Source organism: Pangasianodon hypophthalmus, chromosome 17, assembly GCF_027358585.1.
Source record: "Pangasianodon hypophthalmus isolate fPanHyp1 chromosome 17, fPanHyp1.pri, whole genome shotgun sequence".
NCBI lineage: Eukaryota > Metazoa > Chordata > Actinopteri > Siluriformes > Pangasiidae > Pangasianodon > Pangasianodon hypophthalmus.
The window spans coordinates 2,914,375-2,936,826 of record NC_069726.1 but is presented as its reverse complement, the minus strand read 5'-3'; the positions used below and the strand labels follow the sequence as shown (position 1 = coordinate 2,936,826).

General features: G+C 38.8%; 1 protein-coding gene across 1 annotated transcript in view; it reads left to right on the top strand.

The window, feature by feature from the left end:
- dscama (Down syndrome cell adhesion molecule a) overlaps positions 1 to 17,603 on the top strand; it is a 78,736-nt gene extending 61,133 nt beyond the window's left edge. The window contains exons 17-33 of the mRNA XM_034312923.2: positions 47 to 287; positions 954 to 1,100; positions 3,326 to 3,481; positions 4,178 to 4,311; positions 4,766 to 4,919; positions 6,095 to 6,212; positions 6,429 to 6,589; positions 6,667 to 6,765; positions 7,656 to 7,844; positions 7,953 to 8,243; positions 10,800 to 10,976; positions 11,108 to 11,138; positions 12,131 to 12,246; positions 12,336 to 12,503; positions 12,591 to 12,788; positions 14,528 to 14,830; positions 15,833 to 17,603. Coding sequence (XP_034168814.1) covers positions 47 to 287; positions 954 to 1,100; positions 3,326 to 3,481; positions 4,178 to 4,311; positions 4,766 to 4,919; positions 6,095 to 6,212; positions 6,429 to 6,589; positions 6,667 to 6,765; positions 7,656 to 7,844; positions 7,953 to 8,243; positions 10,800 to 10,976; positions 11,108 to 11,138; positions 12,131 to 12,246; positions 12,336 to 12,503; positions 12,591 to 12,788; positions 14,528 to 14,830; positions 15,833 to 16,149 — 3,000 coding nt within the window. The 3' untranslated portion in view covers positions 16,150 to 17,603. The remainder of the gene's footprint in view (positions 1 to 46; positions 288 to 953; positions 1,101 to 3,325; positions 3,482 to 4,177; positions 4,312 to 4,765; positions 4,920 to 6,094; positions 6,213 to 6,428; positions 6,590 to 6,666; positions 6,766 to 7,655; positions 7,845 to 7,952; positions 8,244 to 10,799; positions 10,977 to 11,107; positions 11,139 to 12,130; positions 12,247 to 12,335; positions 12,504 to 12,590; positions 12,789 to 14,527; positions 14,831 to 15,832) is intronic.
- Positions 17,604 to 22,452: the final 4,849 nt, after the last annotated feature.

Here is a 22,452-nt window from a genome sequence, read left to right as displayed (position 1 = left end):
CAGGTTCATAGATGCAGATTATTTATGGATCATTATTTCCCCTCAGGCTCCTCAGAAACACCTCCAGAATGGCATGATCAGAGGCTACCAGGTGTGCCACAGGGAGCACTCGGTGAACGGGAGCCACCAGTTCATCTGTCTGAGCGTGGAGAGCACGGGCGAGACGGAGACGCTCACCCTGAACAACCTGAAGAAGTTCACGCAGTATGAGGTGGTGGTGCAGGCGAGCAACAGCGCTGGACCGGGACCTGCCTCCAGCGAAGTGCGAGTCACCACCATGGAGGATGGTACGACACGCTGAGATTTCTGTTTACATTCAAGCAAAGTGACTTACACGTGCTGTAGGATTCAGTAAAACTGAAGAGCAGTGATACATGGGCTAAAATATTTCCACCAGTTTCCATCATGTCTCACTGAATCTCCTTAAATGCTCCTGGTATTGGCGGTATTGCAGCAGTGTGGATGTGCTGCCATCTTGTGGAAGTGTTTTGCAATTTCTCTGATTCATATGTGGACTTGAAATGTCAATACGTGCACCATTTAGTCAGTGGGTTCCACTTACCCAGTAATAATATATTTGTTTTATACTTTTATTCTTCATGGGATGGTTACTGATCTCAGAGGTTTTATCAGACAAACTCTACACTTCCACTCTACGCTGGGTTTTGTGTTTAGCAACTCATTTTATTTGCATTATAAATTTGGGCTCGGTGATATAACAACAAATATCATATCACAATACTTGAAGATCTTTCTGCAGTCTACTTGTGCATCATGAAATTCAGTACAAAATTTTACAATTATAACTGCTTCCAATCAGGTTGTATTTGTTTTAAGAAGTTATAAAAAGATCTCAAAATAGTGCACTGTGACATAATTAATCACAATGTCTATATTATATACAATCATATTGCCAAGCACTTCTGTAATAAATATCCCTCCCCACCCCTCAGTTCCCAGCAGAGCTCCAGAGAAGGTCACTGCCACGGCTACGTCTCCTGAGACCATCTCGCTGTCGTGGTCGACACCCGCCCGGGAAGCCCTGAACGGTGTGCTGCAGGGCTTTCGCATCATCTACTGGGCCAATCTACCTGATGGAGGTACAGAACAGGCGCTGATGTGCCTGCAGGTCACTGCTCTTTCACAGTATTATGGTTTGGAAATGTTCCTGGGTAATATTAACGAATTAGTTAACATTAACAAAGCATAAACCTCAACATTAATAATTCATAATAGTAACAAAGCCATAAGTAACAAAATAAGTTAACACAGATATTTATAGATGCTTGTTTAAATGTTAATGAAATGCATGTGCATTAATATTTATTCAATCCATGACTAAAAAAACCAAGGTCTCCAGGTTTATGTATTAAAAATGGTTTTTCAGGGTCAGTTCTTAGGTCATTAACATGTTAATTTGGGTAGGAGGGGCATACTTTCTCTCCCCTGTCAATCACAGGGTACTCTAGCCAATCATGGGCTTCTGTGAGCTCATATATGTGGAAGAGGGCAGAAAGCACTTTCCCCTGAGTGTATTACCCTGCCCTGTGACACAGCATGAGTAGCAACTCGGAAAGATGCAGTTGGCTTTGAGGAAGCATGTTTTAGCCTTCTCCTTCCCCAGTTGGTGGTTGTTATATGATTGGGAGAGCTGCCTGATGGGCGGGAATTGTCAGGTGACCAAATAGGGGAAAAAATTAATGAATAGTGTTAATGAAGTGTTGGTTACTTTGTTAATATTGCTGATGGAGTATTAATGCTGAACTTAACTTTTATTTCCATGTTAACTAACGTGTTAAATACTTAAATCTAAATCTCCAGGAACAAAGCAAAGTGAGAAAAACCAACGTACAGGACAGCGACAGCCAAAAAATCTGTCTTGTAATACTGCAAGCTAGTGAGAATAGCTTGCTATCTAGAAAAAACAAGCCAAGTGTGAACACAGTCTAAAGGATTCTTCAGTTTCTGTCTCTCTGGGGTTCTGTAGTAGCACCTTACAACACAGGGTTTCCCTTTTAAAAAGGGGTTCCTCTTAGAAAAACCCTCGGCCAGCTAAAGAACCTCTAAGGAGCCAAGAAACTGAGGAACTAGCCTTCGGTGTAGATTAAATGGGACACCAGAGTTTATATTTAAAATGACACAGCATATGTTTAATATTAATACAAATGAATCTTTGTTAATGTTCTGCAGAGCTTTATTTTAGTAGCGTTCCTCAAATAGACATGTTTAATGCAGCGTTTCACCACGAGGTGGCAGAAGTTTCCTTCAGTCCTCCTTAAAAAGTAGCAACAATAGCAGTGTCTGTTAATTATTAACGTACGCTACATTAGAGCACATTAATTAATGTTCCGTCTCATTGCAAGTCCTGATTAAGTCTGTATGGATAAATGGATTGATAATTGATCACTGATAATTGACATTCATTGCTTTTCTTCACCCACTGCGACTTTTTTTTTAACTCCCTATAAATGTCACACTGACTGTTTGCAAATTTCTCTACACATCTTAAAATACTGCATCATAGCCTCAGATACATCTCCAAATGCGGAGCAGAAAACAAATCCAGCATTATAGAAATATCCCTTAATCCGCCGCCTTCCCCCAACCAATTTGTTTTTAGATTGCCTCATTATAAGAGTGTAGGCTTTAACACATGCAGAGAGTGAATGATAGGAAAGGAGAGACTGTGGCTTGCTGCAGGAAGAGAAAAAAAGTAGAGTGGGGAAAGGGAGGGTGATAGATAGCTGTCAATTATTTAAAGGCTTTGTGCCTCATGTCCAGAATAAGACAGAAGGAAAAACGCTCTGGATGTGGACTGGTTTCTATTCTACAGTCCTTCTTGTGTTTTTTAACAATGCTAACAAGAAAATCATAGCAGGTAGAAGAACTGAATTTTTCCACAAAAACTCTAATATAGGCCATTGGACGAGGTGACTATTTTGTTTTGTTTTTTTAAGCAATGGTAATAAAACAGCAAGGCATAAGTTCAGTATGAGTGATATTTAATAATTAGCAGCTCTTCCATTATTTTTAGCGACCAATGAAACTACATCCATTTCCACTTGATTTCTATTCAATCACAGTATTGAGGTTTGTGTCAAAATTCACCAAGATAAAGCTGGAATGGAGTGAAACTAATTACTACCAGGTGTAAATGAATTGTCCATGTCCTTTCCCTTTCAGTGAATTGCCATTTCCACCAAGCAAATTTTATCCATGTTTGGTCAAACTACTGATTTAGCTGAGAAAACAGAAAAGTATATTTTCTCAGACTCTTGTATATATGTGTTTGTGCCTTATATGCTATAATTGTTAAATCTTTCAGAACTGGGTGAGATCAGAAACATCACTACCCTGCTGCCTCCTCTCGAGCTGGATGGTTTGGAGAAATTCACCAACTATAGCATTCAGGTGCTGGCGTTCACTCGGGCTGGAGACGGCGTACGATCTGAGCAAATCTACATCCGCACCAAAGAGGACGGTAATCCGGAATTTCTTTGTGATTAAAACCAACACCAGTTCTGATATTACACTGCTCTTATACTTTATAGATTGTATCCAATATAACAATAATATTATAACTGTTAATCCTGTTCAAATCAGAATGAACCATGTTAAATTAATAAACAAACATTTTTATAAATGTATAAATCTGGTATTTGTAAATCTGGAACCCACGGAGGGTTTTAGTTTCTATTCTGTTCCTATATTTCTCTCCATCTTTTATTTATCCTTATAAACAGAATAAGAAACCTGCTAAGGAAAACTACAGGGTAGCAACATTCAGTGCTTGGACCCCTAAATCTAGCTACAAGCAGTGATCATTGGGGTCCAAGCATCTCTTTGCAATATCTGCTTATTTTAGATACAAGTTTTAGCAAAAATCATACAAAGTTTTCTCAAAAGGTTCTCAAAGTCAAAAACGTTAATGTCTGTACAATTTTGAAAAACACATTTACTATCAAAGTGTTTAAGTTTTTTGTCCTTTAAAGCCGCTCCTGCAGTACTTTTAAATAAAGCAAGAAATATTATAATTAAAAAAAAATGACACAAAATAAATGTGTCTACTGTGAGCTTTTTTTCATTCACAGTTGTACCAACTCTGGTGATTTGGTACGATATTTTCTTTTTTGTTTTGCTTATAGTATTTCATCATAGTTTCTCTTTTCACCACTAGTTCCAGGTCCACCAGGCGGCGTGAAGGCGGCAGCAGCATCCAACTCGGTGGTGTATGTTTCCTGGCTCCCGCCACTCAAACTAAATGGCGTGATCAGGAAATACACAGTGTTCTGTTCCAGCTCGTACCCTACGGTATGGCCTAAAAAGTTGCCACTCCCTTTACATACACACATTTGCACATGTCCTTATCCAACATCATCTCCAGCTAATCAAGGGTTTTTTTGGCATCCCATTATTCATGCATACAGTGGGGCAAAACAGTCGAGCTTCCAGTTTCAACAATTTTGCACACTACATTAGACTGTTTTATAGCTGCTATAATGTAATGTCACATCACAGCATCCGGTCATTGATTATTTTCCTAGAACAGCGTGCTCCATCATGCTTTCTTCCTTATGTGTCAGTGATTGCAACCATCACAATATGTAGGGATATAAGTACACACATTGCCAAGTCCTACCTTAATTTAATAGGGAATTATATTTCTGAATGTAAGGAATGTATTTCATTAACTAAATCTTTCTGGTCTCAAAGCTTTCTGATTGGCAGGTGTATTAAACCTCACCTACATTTCTTACTTCGGAAGGTGGTGAGCGAGTTCGATGCTGCTCCGGACGAATTCCTCCACAAGGTGCAGAATCTGAGTCGGAACAGGAAGTATAGCATCTGGGTGATGGCAGTGACGGCGGCGGGCCGCGGGAACAGCAGCGAGGTCATCACGGTCGAACCGCTTGCTAAAGGTATGTAAGGGTGCTACAGTAAGAAATTTAGGTTTACGTTCCCTAAATTTTATGCAAACACTGCTTTACCTGAGAACATCATCCCTACAGTGAAGCATGGTGGTGGTAGCGTCGTGTTGACATTAACCCTTGGCCTATTCTTTGCAAATGGTTTTGTGAATTATATTGATTTTCCCCTCACTTCAATATTGTGGACTTTTTTGCAGATTCATGACACATAATTTCAATTCATTAAGTCCATTTCAGTTCCAGGCTGTAACACTACAAAATGTGGAAAGTTTAAGGGGGTGAATACTTATTTAACACATTAAACTCTGTAGGGTCAAAACAAATAGTACCTTTTGTTTTGTTTTTTTAGCAAATAAGTAAAATGAGCTTTTAAAAATGCAAAATTGTCTTTTAAAATAATATTATAATAATTGTTTAAAAATACATGTACAGTATATATGATATATAATTATCATTCTGGCAGGTGTTCCATGTTTATATCAGCCCATCTCCATCATAAATCCAATCAAACTTTTAATCACAGCTCTAAACCGAAGCTCCTAATTCTATGTAACCATGACAACTAACATGACAACTAATGACGTAAACTTTACATTTTGCCATAGCATTCATTATTGCAAGGCTAAAAAGTAAGAAAATATGATAAATGAATGATATGGATTTAAAAGGCCACTGTACATGGAAATTTTAAATAAATAAATAAAATAAAAGCAAAAAGTGACTAAAGGCGAATGTACTTAGAGATGTAGCGGTAACAACAATCAGAAACCTACTGGTGGAAAGGAGAGAGTGAACCTATTAAAATGCCTGACTAAAATAAAAATGAGTATCAGACTGTTCATAGTATTCTATGCAGATATAAAGTACAAAGCCTCTGGTATATAACCAAAAAAGCATCCCATGCTCAGTGAAAAAAAAAATTGACTTGATGGCATACTGTGCTACTATTTTATTTATTTATTTCGATGTCAAGATACTTTATTGATTATCTCTTTTTTAGAGTACAGTCTAAAACATTAAGAATAGAAATCCACACTGCACTGCAAAATGCAGCTGTCACTAATGCTATTTTATAAAAGCATTCAGAAATTATAAAACATGCTCCTGTTTCTTCAAGCTCACTTCCATGTCCATAGTGAGTGAGCCGGTGTGTCTTTTTCATGCAGCTCCTGCCAGGATCCTCACCTTTAGTGGCACAGTGACAACACCCTGGATGCGAGACATTGTCCTGCCCTGCAGGGCTGTGGGAGATCCGCCACCCACAGTCAAATGGATGAAGGAAAGGTAAACAGATAACTGTAACAAAACCCTCAAGGTCAAGGATATAGCACATAACACAGAACTTCATACTGAGACATACATACACTAGATTTGACAGCTTATACACATGAGCAAAAGGATCCATTTGTTAAAACATGTCCGCTTTTGCTCAGCCACATGTCCAAGTTCATATATATATATATATACACTAGGAAATGTCATACCTGTGTGTCTTGTCAGTGGGAGCCCAGGCCCGGCCATCATCGATGGAAGGCGCAGCATTCATGGAAACGGCAGCTTCGTCATCAAGACTGTGAAAGCTGAGGATTCTGGGTACTACACGTGTGTCGCCAGCAATAACTGGGGCACTGATGAAATAACGCTGAACCTGCAGGTGCAAGGTAAGCTGGGTAAAATAGGGAGTAGAGAAAATTGGTTTTCTCCAGAGTATTGGTTTCTCATGAATGCCGCCGTGTAGTCCCTCCAGATCAGCCTCGTCTCACAGTGACCAAAACGACGACCACGTCCATCACACTGTCCTGGATACCAGGGGACAACGGTGGGAGTTCCATCAGAGGTGTGTGTATGAATAAAACTGTTGTGAATAGTCAGCTACGAAAGTTAAAATTTATACAGTTTATCAAAACAAATTCTCTGTCCCAAATGACTGTTTTCCACTATTTAAGTGCCCCATAAAAGGGTAATCTAATGTATATTGTACTAATAATTCAATTCAATTATTTTGTGCAAGGATGTTTCAAAAAAAGTATAATAATTTATAAATTGGTCAAGCCTGGTATAACATGTTAATTGTTAGCTAGCACCTCCCTTAAAAATTCATCTGTTCCTAATAAAGGTAAATAAAAAAAATCTGCTAGTCAGCTCCCAGTTAGCGTTTTTTCATACCTTTTTGAGATCGGAAATTGTGTTTGAAAATCCAGTTAGTTCTGAAAATCATTCGAGAGCTCCTACGAGAGCTTGGCTTCGAATCATATAACTGGTGATGAGTTACTGAGATTTTATATACAGATTACACTGTCACGTTTAAATTTACAACATTTGGCATTTATCAACATATACATGTCACACTTTTTGTAAATATGGCAGGAATTTTTTTGTTTTGGTTCGGCTTATGAAATTACATTTACTGATTTGACTGATGAACAACGCTCAGTGTGTCTCTGTAAACATTTATGGTGTAACTACAATTGTAAAAAAATCACATAGACTCATGTTGAATTGAATTTCACAACAAGGTCAATAATGATTTGTCCCCATTTTAAATAATGTATTCCTAATAATAAGACTCAAGTGAGGAAAAAATTATAAGTTTTTAATACTACGGAAGTAATTAATCAACATCATGTGAGAATATAAGGTCCTACTACATTTGTTTTCTTTCATGTCCATTAAGTTGGACAAGCGCTGGCTTTACGTAGCTGTTGTTCTTCCTGTCTCCGTGTTCAGGTTACATTCTGCAGTATTCGGAGGACAACAGCGAACAGTGGGGCAACTTTCCCATCAGCCCCAGTGAGCGCTCGTACCGTCTGGAGACTCTGAAGTGTGGCACTTGGTATAAATTCACTCTTACAGCCCTGAATGCCGTGGGCCCGGGCCGCATCAGTGAGATCATAGAAGCAAAGACTCATGGGAAAGGTATGTCATATACACATATATACACTACACCATATTACATACACACTTCGAATAAAGCTAATATACAGAAATATGTTTAATACATTTAGTTTAAATCTTCCTCTCCAGAACCACAGTTCTCCAAGGAGCAAGAGCTGTTTACAAGCATTAATGCTACCTGTGTGCGACTCAACCTGATTGGCTGGAATGATGGCGGCTGTCCGATCACGTCCTTCACTCTGGAGTACAGACCTCTGGACAGTCCGATGTGGACCAAAGCCCAGCGTACGTCACTGACGAAGAGCTACACGCTGATGGAGCTGCAGGAGGCCACTTGGTACGAGCTGCAGATGAAGGTGTACAACAGCGCCGGGCTGGCCGAGAAACGGGTCAAGTTCGCCACGCTCAACTACGACGGCAGTAAGTAGTGTTTATAACGAGCAGGATATCAACATCACAGCTAAAGGATTTTAATATGACTAAAACTAAATTAAAAAAAAACCTTAAAAATAGAAATAAAAACATGTATTGGGTTAAAAATCAACTAAAAACTAAAAACTGTAAAAATACTTATAATGCTTTGTTAAAAAAAAAAAAGAAAAGAAAAATCCCCTTTTAGACCTATTATAGTGCATTATGTAACCTGACATTATGACATTATATACTTGTGCTTTGTAAAGTGTTATGCATGTAAAAATGCTTATAACTACTTATAAGGTTTTATGCATGCCTTATGGCAGATATAAGAAGAGGATGGGTGCTTTAAAAAGAAAAACATTTTAGTAGAATTTTGTTCTATTTTATATGTAATTAATCTAATTATTTATGTGATTATATGAAAAGTACAGCTATATACAGCTTTAATAAAGTAATTAATTTACGCTTACGTTAATTGACAATATTATTAAATATTAAACTTTAAACCTTTAATAACAGTTTTTCCATTGTTATAAAAAAATCACTGAATAAAATGAAGTTAGAATAGAAACATAGAGAGAAACCTGAAATATTTATTATGTATTACTCTTACTGAGTGGCTGAAATGAAAATGGCTCGGCGGGTCTTTAGTGGGTCCTCCTGCACTTCACGTCATGTGTTTGGATGTTTTTATGACTTCCCTCAGACTGAACCCTGGTTCTGCAGCTAGAATGAATTTCTCAGAGGTGTGTCTGAGGGCTGAACGGCTGACTGATCCTCTCACCAGGGACCGCTGTGTAATTGTGAGGCTGGGTTTCCTCTCAGAGGTCCAGCCCTCGGTCATGCTCCATGTTTAACCCCTGGAAAAAATCGCTGAGTGTTCATGTTCTCACACAAGAAAGATGAGTTCATCTCTTTTAAGTGCAGCCTCGCTCAATTGGGCATTATTGGCGATTTCTGCAAAAGGTCAAATGATGACCGCAGTCACTCTGCAGTTGTTAGCTGAAGCTAGGCAACGCTCATGTGATGACTTGCTGATTCAGCTATTTTTATGGCTTATTTTGTAATCTGGTCATTCCATAGTGAGCTAACTGGGAACTGCAAGGAAAATTCTAGTGTATTTTGATGAAATGTTGCATCCAAAGCTTAAAAAAAGAAAATACAAAAAAGTGTCATGTCTCAGTGTTCAAATATTAATCCACTTTGGCTCTGATTTACTACGATCCATAATAATGAGTACTGATTTAGTTGTGCAGTTGAATAAATTAGATTTACAAAGAATAATTGTGTGAATGACATTACAGTTGGGGTCATAAGTTTACATACGCCTTGCAGAATCTGCAAAATGTTAATAATTAAAAAAATAATAATAAGAGGGATCATAAAAATAGCATTTTGTATTTTAGTACTGTACTGAATAAGCTATTTCACAAAGCAGATGCTTACATATAGACACAGTAATAACTGAATTTACACAAATGAACCAGTTCAAAAGTTGACATACGCTTGATTCTTAATAGTGTGTGTTGTTACTTGGATGATCAACGGCTGTTTTGTTCATGAGTCCCTTGTTTGTCCTGAGCAGTTAAACTGCCCACTGTTCTTAAGAAAAATCCTCCAGGTCCTGCACATTCTTTGCTTTTCCAGCATCTTCTGCATATTTGACCTCTTTCCAACAGTGGCATGATGTTGAGATCCAACTTTTCACACTGAGGACTGTACATGCAAAGTGTTCAAACATTTAAACAATGTTAAAATTAGATTTTTGTTTCTGCTATTTGTTCTCTGTAGTTACGGCTAGGTCGAATCTCAAAGAGTGAAATTAAACCTCAGGTATAGCGCAGACTAAAGCCAATGAGATGCACAGAAATAAAATACAAATATAAAATGTAAAACCTTTTTCAACCTCTCTGTTTAAATCCTGTTGGTATCTGAGGTGTGAGCATGAGCATCATAACTTTACCATGACAGGACAAAGTCGTAATTTTGTCGTAACATTCTTAATATTTTTAGTTGACAGACTCTAGCTAGACATTCTCATTATTAAGGTCACATAAGTAAATTATATAATTTTGTCCTCAACTGGTGAAAACAGGCTCCTGCAAATATACATACATGCATTCGCTGATTCCAAAATGACTTTCAGGTTTCAGTAAAACATACTGTGGGTGTAAAAATCGATCAGTTTACACTTATGAAGAAAATGTGAGTACAAGTGTTAGAAAGTTTGCATGTTTTTTACACATCAGGGCCTCTGTCTTTTGTGGTTATTGCGAATAATTTTTAGTACTGTGTGTTAAACTTACCAACATATACAAGTTGATAAAAATGTTTGTTTGTTTGTTTGTTTGTTTATTATATCATCTTGTCAGAGCATATTGTAGACTGTGTGCAACAATGATTTGTGGCCATTTCACAGCATAGTGTCACAAAAACCAATTTAAAATACATTGCCACATGCAGACTTTTTTATTTTTTAAGAAAAATTCTAGGAGCTTTCTTTTAATAATATTAGAGGACCTTCTCATCTCAGGTGTGTTTTCTTGCGTAACCTTCCAGGCACCATTCCACCGCTAGTGAAGACTGCAGTAAAGAACCCGGTGAAGAAGAGTAACAACGAGGGTGTGAAGATGATGGTGACCATCTCGTGCATCCTGGTGGGCATGGTCCTGCTCTTCGTCCTGCTCATGGTGCTCAGGAGGAGGAGGAGGGAGCAGAGGCTGAAGAGGCTCAGAGGTAAGAGCTTGTGATAAACTGCTTTACTTTTTGTAGCACTGATATTTTGTGTTGGAAGAATGTGGCATTTTAAAAATCAAAGTTGTTTAATACTTGGAGTTGATAAATGTTGCTTTTCATTTGCTTTCTAGATGCAAAAAGCTTGGCAGAGATGCTCATGAGGTAAAGAAACAAATTAATTCCACAGCACTGTTGAATTTTCGATTCTGATTGATTAGAAGGTGTTGATTAATTTTCTAATAACAGCAGCTCTGACAATAGTGCAGCTGTCGTAAGCACACTTTTTCTCTATTTTCTCCGTAAAATGACAGGATGTGCTTTGCGTGTGTGTGTGTGTGTGTGTGTGAGAGAGAGAGAGAGAGAGAGAAAGAGAGAGACACAGACAGAGAGAGAGAGAAAGAGGGAGAGGGAAAGGCTGGCAAAGAATGATGGTTTATGGCACCTTTAACATAGGTGGATGTTCCACAACTTTAAATCTATCTATAAACCGTTAAAATGTGTGATGTGTTCATTAATAAATTAAACATTGTATTCACTGGCAAATAGTTGTGGTATAAGCACAATAACACACAACAGACCATGCTGTTATACGAATATAATGCAGTTCAGGGGTAGTGGCACTCAGCTGGCCCTCTGCCCAACCCCGGTGTGCATTATTTTCATATAACAGCATGGTGTGTCCTGTGTTATTCCTTAGTTGAATAATTAACATAGCCGTTTGAACCAGCTACCTGTGGCACTTTCCTGCTGTGCCACTAGAAGCATGTACGTAACTCCTGCATCCGCTTCTGATTTAAAAAATAATATCATCTCCTCTAATGTAAAGTGTTAGTAATGACGCTAACTAAACCATGTTTTGAATGTTGTGAGTACAACTGTTGGTCATTTTATGAGGCTTGCATGTTCAGTACAAGAACCAGTTCCTGGTTCATAGAAATGGTCTGGATCAGCAAATAAATATGTTCCTGGAACCAAGGCCCAGTAACTACAATGAACTCCTCCAGTCCTCAAATGCTTCACAGGAGCATGCACAGGAATGCTTCCATCACAGGAACTTTTTTTTTTCACTTTTCTTGAAACGCACCTTATGCTACAACAGTACATGACTACAGAGGTGTAACTCGGGTTTGTGCATATGCTCTGTTTGCTCCCAGCAAAAATACACGGCCATCAGACACGCTGAACAAGCAGCAGCAGACGCTCCGCATGCACATCGACATCCCCAGAGCTCAGCTCCTCATCGAAGAGAGAGACACCATGGAGACCGTGGGTGAGTCTTCTGCTCCTCAGCACCTCCACTACTGTAATCTTACTAATGCTGAAATCTCTAACGGTGCCATTTTTTGCCCTCATGTTCAGATGACAGATCGACCGTGCTTCTCACTGAGAATGATTTCGGAGAAACTGCCAAGCAGAAAACAACCACAGCGACACACACGGTCCACTACCAGTCGCTGACTCAGGCCACGGGGCCGCTGGTGGATGTCTCGGACGTTCGGCCTGGGACGAGCAAAAGCAGCCTGTCAAGTGAGAAAAAAAATTCCATCTATCTTCCTACACTGGCATGTGTGTGGGCTACACTGTGACTGAACTGAACTACTTGTACACCATCAGATCCCACAGCACGGCGAGCAGCTAAACCAGGCCCTGCCGCACGAAGTCGCTACGCTAGCCAGTGGACGTTGAATCGTCCTCACCCGCAGGTCTCCACACACACACTCAGCACGGATTGGAGGCTGGGAACGCCGAGAGTGCCTGGCTCTGTGGACAAAGAAAGCGACAGCTACAGCGTCAGTCCATCTCAGGACACAGGTTCTTCATCTTCATCTTTCTCCAGCTCTGATCAACCCTGTTTTAAAAAGAGTGACCCATTTTACATTTTTGATAAAAGTGAAAGAATGATAAAAACAGCTTTATTCAACATAGGTCCATATTGAAGTGATTATGAAATTCTCTCAGAAGGCTACACCCTCCATATTCAGCATGCTAACATCCTCTCTAACGCTATCTAAATAAAAAATACTAGCTACAAGTTCAATCATTCATTAATCATCAGTGAGCACTTTATCCTGGTCAGGGTCGCAGTGAATCCGGAGCCTATTCCGGGAACACTAGACACGAATAAGGAATACATCCTGGATGGCACCACACTCCATCGCAGGGCTAGCTAAAAGTTTGTCAGTGTTAATCAAAACAGCCAATTTGAAGCCATTTTGAAACTCCGATACAAGTAAAAAAATAAAAAAAAAATAAAAAAAAGACCAGTGTCACTAATTTACTAGGAGTAGTTACATATTACTATTAACTAAATGTACCCTACTTCTGTGAATGATTTTTTGTTAGCCAACAGCTAACCTTCTACTTCTAATGCTATCCCATTAGCTAATATGTGCTAACAATGGTGTTTCCAATGCTAACACTAGCTTGCTCTATAACATGATATCCATTAAGTTCGCGATGTTCAGCACTAATACTAGCCAGCCATCTAACACTGACAAGTTTGCCTGTTGGAGATTTTTTTAAGTAACATTCATAAATTTCAATGGTATTTGTCTAAGATGAGCTAACCTGACAGGATTTTGAAGTCATAGTTATAAATGTTCATAATTATCAATACTAACACTAGCTCAGTAGTTCTACAACACTGACAAAAAAAAATCAGTGTTGAACATGAGCTAACTTAAAACATATTCAAAGCTAACAGTAGCTAGTTAGCTATGATGAGCTAACCTGACAGGATTATTTATTTTAAACATAAATTTATTTTTTATTTATTTTAAACATAAATAATCATCAATACTATCACTAGCTAATATTATAACTGAGAGGATTTAGAAGTAATAAATGTTTGCAATGCTCTTTGATGATCCTAGACAGGTATCTGTCACTGACAGATTAGCGCTTGCTAAAGATAGGATTTTTTTTTTTTATGTTACATTCATAAATGTTAAAAATCATCAACGCTAACACTAGATGCCTTGAATTAACTATTAATGTGAGGTCCCGGATGATTTTAAGTATCTATACATTTTTTTAAGTCATATTTATAAATGTTCAATGCTAACACTGGTTGGCTAAAATGATCTAAACTGAGGATATCTGAGAGAATTTTCCATTCCTACTGATCAAATTTCAAAGGATACCTGAGAGGAATTTCAAGTCCAGTTGATAAACGGTTATAATCATCAATACATGAGTTAACCCTTAACATCTAACAGGATTTTAAGTGATATCCATTAATGGTTGCAATGTTCTGTGCTAACATTAGCCAGCTGTCTAACACTGACAAGTCAAATTTATAAATGTTCATGCTAACACTAGCTAGCTATCTAAAAAGATTTAAACTGACAGGATAACTGAAAGGATTTTCTAGTCCTAATCATAAATGCTAATGCTAGCTAGCTAACATGAGCTAAACTAACATCTTAGACAAATTGTAAGTCAATAAATAAATGTCTATAGTTTTGCTGCTAACACTAGCCACCTAGCTAATAAAATATCCCATCTTGAAAGGAAGCTGGAGTTATTAGTGTGTTGTGTGGTGTGTCCAGACCGAGCCCGGAGCAGCATGGTGTCCACAGAGAGCGCCTCGTCCACCTACGAGGAGCTGGCGCGGGCATACGAGCATGCCAAGATGGAGGAGCAGCTCCGGCACGCCAAGTTCACCATCACCGAGTGCTTCATCTCAGACACGTCCTCCGAGCAGATGACGGCAGGAACCAACGACTACACGGACAGCCTGACATCCAGCACGCCATCCGAGTCGGGCATATGCAGGTTCACGGCCTCGCCTCCCAAACCTCAGGACGCATGCAGGGTCATGAATATGGCCGTACCCAAAGCCCACAGGCCAGGTGAGCAGCGGCAAGAGATAACATCGAGCTGCTGGAGATATTTAAATGATGTAAATAATGAAATGTAATCACAAAGCACTAAATAGACAGCTGCACTGTACTTTAGTGCTCTTACATTCTGCCATAATCATGAAATATAATCACTGAGATCTAAGAATGGAGCCAATTTCAGTAAGCTCTCATAAAAACCCAAATCATGGAGCATAACGTTGAAAAACTGGGCAACAACATGAATAATAGCTTAATAATAATAACAATGATTTATTAATCAAGTAATTTTCTCTCACATTCAAAGTCCCAATCCAATTTACTCAAAAATCTAATATTATAAACTACAGAATCGTTTGTTACACTTTTCATTTATATGTAATCGAAAAAGCACTATCCTAATACAATTGTTGTAACTATTGCTCTCATCATTTTATCTCACATTCCAACATAATGTATTGCTTATGGTGGTAATTGTGTTGTATACACTCACTGACCACTGTATTAGGAACATTAAATTCATGCAGTTATCCATTCAGTCAATCATGTGGCAGCAGTGCAATGCAGAAAAATCATGCATATTCTGATCAAGAGCTTCAGTTAATCAAACATCAACATTCAAATACAGAAAAAAATGTGATCTCAGTGACTTTGAGTGTGGCGTGGTTGTTGGTGACAGACGGGCTGTGAAAATCCCAGGAGATCATCAGTTTCTGAAATACTCAAACCAGCCCATTTGGTACTAACAACCATGCCACAGTCCAAGCCACCGAGATTACATTTTTCAACATTCTGATGTGGACATTAACTGAAGCTCTTGACCCGTATCTGTATGATCTTATGCACTGCTGCCACAAGATTGGCTGATTAGGTAACACACATCAGCAGGGGTACAGGTGTTCCTATTAAAGTGGTGAGTGTTTGCACATTCTTATGAAATAATTTTTTATCCTTTTACAACAACGGCAGCTCCAAGGTTACTCGGATGAGCGTCTGCTTTTTGTCGTCCTGCAGGGGGCGAGCTGGTGCACCTGCCGCCGTACTTGCGCATGGACTTCCTGCTGAACCGGGCTGCGTCGGGCCTGGAGCCACAGAAGAGCCGGTCACTGAAGCGGCCGAGCCTGGTGCCGGTGCCAGTGGAGGTTCCGGCAGCCCGGGAGGCGCAGCAGTGGCAGCCCAGCTCCGGCGCCTCCACGCTGCCACAGAGAGAAGCTGGCTCGGACTTGGCTCAGGCCGCCAAGCTCAGCACATCGCAGGAGTCCCTCTTAGACTCTCGGGGACACTTAAAACAGAGCAGCAATCCCTACGCCAAGTCCTACACACTGGTATAACCCAGAGGACATGGACTGGACACACACACATACACACAAACACACAGCAAAAAAAACTCATCACACAGTTGTACATAGAGGCCTTTCCTCACGGGAGGGCCACTGCCGATTCCTTACTTTCTTTTACGCTTTTTTAAACACGTGGATTCACTTTTTCAAAAAACAAAAAATAGAAACACACTCCAGAAGGGAGATTTCCAACTCGATTTATTTGGATTATTTATTATTATTATTATTATTATTATTATTATTATTATTATTATTATTATTATTATTTGTTAGCATTTAGTGTGCACTATGATGACTGGGAGCCCATTTTTTTCTACCGAACTTTATTTGTGTAATTAAATTAATATCAAAACATGGAATGAATACTCCAGAGAGCGCGAGTGTGTGATCACCACTGTTCCAAAGTTGTCACTGTTTTCAGATTTTTAACGTTTAAAAGTTCAAATTTTCTTATGGGTGCATGGGGAGCGACCGGTAAAAATGATGACGATGATGAAGATAAAGATAAATCTGAAATAGAGAACAGCCGGAAGTTGATCCGGCTTTACGATTTTTTTTCTTGTTTTTTCACTATAAAATGATCAAATGTAAAGATTTAGTATTCTTATGACTATAAATTAATATATAAATACTATATATTAAATGAGAAAAAAATCACCTTTATTTGTGGGTATTACAGGGAAAAGTTTGGATTTTGATCAATTAATAAAAGTCCTTTAGTCATGTTTGCACATATATTGTTTTAGGAAAGGTTTGAGTCATGGTTGCTGAATATTTGTGTCCCACTTTCTGATGGTGCAATATGGGTTATAAAGAATAACAGAAATGCTTTTGCTTTCTACTGTACTGTATCAAAACCTAAGTTGTGTACGAGTTTAAGGGGCGGACGAGCTGATACTTTTTATTCAGGTGTAAATTACCACCAGGTGTTTACAAGGTAAATATTCACCACACGTCCGGGGGGGACGTAGTGCCTCCCGCTGCACTAGCCAATGTCTGCTTATTAACCCCCCTTCCCCACCCCTGTACAGTGCACTAGGTTGTGTCCGCAGGGCACGCACTCTCTTGTCTTCACTAGATTTATTTTTGCTGCATTGCAGTGAGGCTCCTCTACAGGGAAAAGAAATACTGAGACAATCCGAAGAGATTCCCCTTAAAGAACGAGAATGCGAGTCTATGGAAATCTATGAAAAGGTGTGGCTCTGTGCGACGTGGTGTGGCTCTGCATCAGACTCGCATCTCTGTCTCGCAGAGCACCAGGGATGACTGAGATGCCGGTATATTTGCTTAGATGAATCTATTTCCCCTCTTCTTGGTTCTGCTCATTATACAGATGGTTTTGTTTGACTGTTTTGTTTTGGACAGGGTGTTCACAGCTGTGTCACTCCAATAAAGATTTCCCATGCACTTCCAATCGATTAATAAAAGGCTGTTCCCCAATGAGATCTCTCTCTGTCTGCTGTGGATAATGGGTTTTGCAAATGATGGAAGAAAGAAAAAACTTTACTGTCACACATGGACACGTGAGGAATGTGATAATAAAGCAAAAGATGGGTCTAATTGTCATTAGTGTGTGCATAAATTGATCTAATCTTATCTAGCATCTAGCTAGATTTGTTATATCATTAACGTTACTACAGGCGGTGCAATAATTATTTAAACAATTATCTAAGGTAAAAAAAAAGAGGCTAAAAAGCATATTTCTAGACTGTTCTGATAAACATGCCGCTTTTTCACTGCACGATAATTGCATTGCATTCACATTAGTGATGGGAATTTCCGAGTCAGATCATTTGGCTCCACTCACCAATAAGGCTTCTAAACCATTTTGTTCCAGGTTTGCGTTATCTTGGGTAGTGGTAGCTCACCGGTCCAGATGTTGGACTTCTACTTAGAAGGTCATGAGTTTGAATCCCAGTACTGCCAAACTGCCACTGCTAGGCCCTTTAGCAAGGCCCTTAACTCTCAACTGCTTAGCTGTATAAATGTAAATCACTCTGGATAAGGATGTCTACCAAATGCCATAAATGTAAATTTTGACCAGCATGAGAGGGTTTTTCCAATAAATAATGACATAGGGGATGCAGAGGACACTAAAGCTGCGATTAACTCACACTAAATGTGCAGTAACTCATCGCTAATTATACGACTTGAAACCGATCAATCAAGGTTCACATTAGTGAGTCTCCTTATTCAAAAAAATGTACACAAACTTATGTAGCAACTGTAGGATATGAATCTTTCCGAATGAACAGGATTTTCGTGAACACCGACTGCAATTACAAATATGTATATGAATATATTATATATAATATTAAAGTTATGAATATCTGGTATGTTTCACAGTGGGGTTAAAAACAGAGCGCATCACCGTCACTTGCTCTTATTGGTGTTCTTTACATTGCTTCACCTCATTTGCATAAAAATGAACTATTATTTTTCCAAACTTTCATTTAATGTCATCCTCTCTGGAAGTCTGGATCTGTCAGCAGATATCATACCAGGATCATGCTGTGAATTCTTTTATTCATTTATTCTCTCCTAAATTGAATCTTTCCATCACAAATGTGCTGAATCTGCAGATCTATCAGATTGGAGTGTGTGTGATGAGGTCAGCTGAGACAGATGCTAACAAACCAAGAGCAGGAGAATGTAAAGGTCACCAGCGTTGTAATTTAGTGAAAAGTGCAGCTCATGTCCCTGGAGGCTGGAGCTTTCTTTCTTTCTCCCACATGTGTGCTGAATGTCAGACACCACACAGCGAGTCCACTAAGAGCAAAGAGCAGCCCTCGCCTAAATTGGCCTATTGATTCAGAAGCTTTCAGCAGCCAAGCCCTCCAGCAGCCGGCTTTCGCCATCAAACTTGCTTTTGTGCTCCTAAATCACGCACGTCAGCATAATGAGGAAATGTATAACTCTGTGTGACAAGTGCATCTCCATCGTTCTCCCTGGAAGAGCGTGGCAAATTAAGCAGGTCGGCGGAGATTTACACACTGTCACTCCTTTCCGCTATTAACCGCCGCTGTAAATAATGGCTGATGTGCCACACTGGGGACTTTTGATGTTCCGAGAAGTGCCAAGCTGTCAAGACTGAGACAGTGATTGCATCAGGGAATTTTATGCCTGCTTTATTTCTTTTAATCATGCCGGGTTAAAACGTTGCACTAAGGAGTCAACTGAGTGAGTCGTTTGAGTATTTCTGAATAGCACGAGATTTTTTATTATTTGGTAAACCACCTAACAGAGAAATGTTACATTGACCTACATTTGTGAAGGTCCAGCTACATAAATATTCCTTGCTTTCAAAAGTCTGGGTAACCAACTAATATGATTAAACAGCTACGACAGTCACCTTTTAATGTTTAAATAGGTTTGGACGATTTTGATATTCTAATACATTAAAATGTGCAATTTACCATTTTTAAAAATCCCAAATCATTCAGAAGACAGGAAAAGGAGCATTTCCAAGGGAGTATTGGCATGATAACATTACCAGCTGTGCAGTCAGGAACTGCTGGCTGGCGGCGGCAATCGCAAAAAAACTGTTTACTAATGAGTAAACAGTAAAAAAAAACAAAAAAAACATAGTATTACATTTCATTACATTTTTCAAAAAAATCTTCTATTATATTTCACAAAAAAATTGGCTTTGGGTTTGGAAGGACATAAGAGTAAGTGATAACATAATTTTCATTTTTAGGTGAACTATCCCTTTAACAATTTGAGCACAGACCAGACATGGACATATCAAAATATAATGGTTGTAGACACTTGAGGGTTTCTTGTCAAAAAGAGAAAAGTAAAGGAATAAAGAAAAATAGTTAAAGAACTAGAATTTATTGTAAAATAATGCATTTGGACTATTTGCAAATAATATTTTTATTTTAATAGGCTAAATGACTGTCCTAACCACAACCAAAAACACACTTGAATCAAAGCCACACGTTTTACCATGTTCTAGTGTAGGACTGAGGATGATAACCCTCCCATTCTGAGTTTTATGAATCATTTTCTTAGACAAGTGAATTTACTGAAAGGCTATCAGGAAGTCCAGGTAACCAACTTCAGAATATGGCCCCCGGGGTCTGTAAATAATGATTAGTGGAATCGTCTTTTTTGTGGCTAAGTATGTTATGTTAGTATAAAGAACTTCAAACACGTTGAATTTATGACTTAAGTTTTTGTGTGACGCATGATTATCATTATAATTAACTGCAACACCTCCCCTTCTGCCAGTTAGATGGGGCTGATGTATGTAACTGTGCTTCATTTAATGCTACATACTCATTTGGTTTAATCCATGTTTCTGTTTAACACAGTACATTAAACTCCTAATCAGTAATAGTTTCATTAACAATAAGTGCTTTAGACGTAAGAGATCTAATATTTAACAGTCCTAGCTGTGAATAATATTCAACTGTGCTGGCTGTGCATTCGGTTTGAATTAATTTTATGTTAATTAGGTTACTAAAACAAACTTTCTGGGTATTTCTACATTTTTGTTTAGCTAGGGGAACAGACACAGTCTCAGTATGTTGGAACCTGAGTGACGACTCAGTGCAGCTAGCAGACGGTCAGTTTAGCCTGCTTGTCTGCTCCCTGGCCTTGGCTCTGGATTGTCACCGATTAACTAGGCTTGTTCTGAGACTATGTGCTATGCTACAAGTAATGAGTCCCACTTTTCTATAAAGCCCACATTGTTTGTGGAGCACCACCTGGACTTCCAGCAGTTCCGCAACCATAACCTGCTGCAAGCTACATCGCCACGCCGCATTGGGATGGGGCCAGAGCATATTACACTTTCCCTATAACAGCACATTTTATTCCTCTCATACCACAGCACAATTACAATTTTTATTCATTAATGAACAATACATTACATTTTTTATCATTTATAGTTACATTTAATGTTGTGGAACATCCATAAGTCAAACTAGTTCCTGTCCTGACTTCAGTAATAGCAGCTATAAACATTCCCTCACCAGCCTCTCTTTCTTTTCTCTCTCTCTTGAAGTAATTAAGATAAAAACATGCAGCTTGTCATGTTACCAAGAAACCAGAAAATGTACACTCCTCTGTCCTGAAGACTTTCCTGTGCTGGACACCTTACTGACTGTTACGAAGTGCTGACACTGGAGACTCCTTCCATAAATGTTAAATAAACCTCTCCTTACAGAAAACCTCATATCAATGATTATACATTTCTCTTCGTTAAATAACATGATTTTAATCCATTTATTATTAACTTAAATTATGTCGTTCATCCGTCATACAAGTCCCTGTGAATAAGGCGTTACTATAGAAACGATAAGGTATTAAAACAAGATTAATTGGAGGTGGTCTTCTGAGCCAAGCCTTTAATGTGAGCTTCTCCAGATATTTGGAGTATGAAGAGAGCAGGACTCTTCTGCTTTACTCTGATAAATCATTAATATTGATCCTTAACTCTGCTCTGCTTTTCTCTCGCATGTTGGTGTTATGCTTTGTTGTTGTTTTTTCTATTCTCATCAGTTCTTTTTTTTTTTCTTGGTCTAAGTACCAGGCCTGGATCTGGCTTGCCTGCTAGACCAACTTTGGCCACCAGAGGGATACATGAGCAGTCTGCCAGCTAATTACTCACAATCAGGCTCACCTGTCCCTGGCTCTATTTCAGGGAGGCTTGCCACTCACTGGACGCTTAGTCTTGAGCTCAGTTTGTGAGGGTGAGACTAAGCTGGTATTGGTAATTTTGAAACTAGCGCTATATTTTAGCCTTTTCTCTGTTCTGGGTTGGTTTCACCTTGTCAACCAAACACTCTCTCTCTCTCAAGTTTCTTTGCTTGAGAAAAAAACAAAACAAAAAAAAAAGCCTCCTACTTTCGAGTTCCCTCTTTCTCTCTAGACTCTTTGAGGAGAGAAGGTGTTTGTTCTCTGTTCTCAGTTTTCTTTAGTTTATTGTCTTCAGTTTCACTGATTGCTTTGTCCATTGTGCTGCCTGCACTTTGGAGGGAGCAATAGGTAGTATGTTAGGTTCTGAGTGCCAAGGTCCTGGATTTCATTCCTGCTTTAGGCAGGCATGAAAGGAAGCCAGTAAAAATATATTTACTGGGTGATTGAAATATAACCGATTCAGTTAAATTTTCAATTAAAAATTTTCTAATCCCTTAAGCCAACTCTGTACTTTGGGTCCATTCTCCTATCAACTAAAATATTAACTTCCTTCTGTTATTAAGCCATGATTTACTAAAGGTTTGCATGTGGTCATTGTACAAAAGAGCAAAATAGCTTTTTTGGAACCTGTTGCAAGTAACTTTC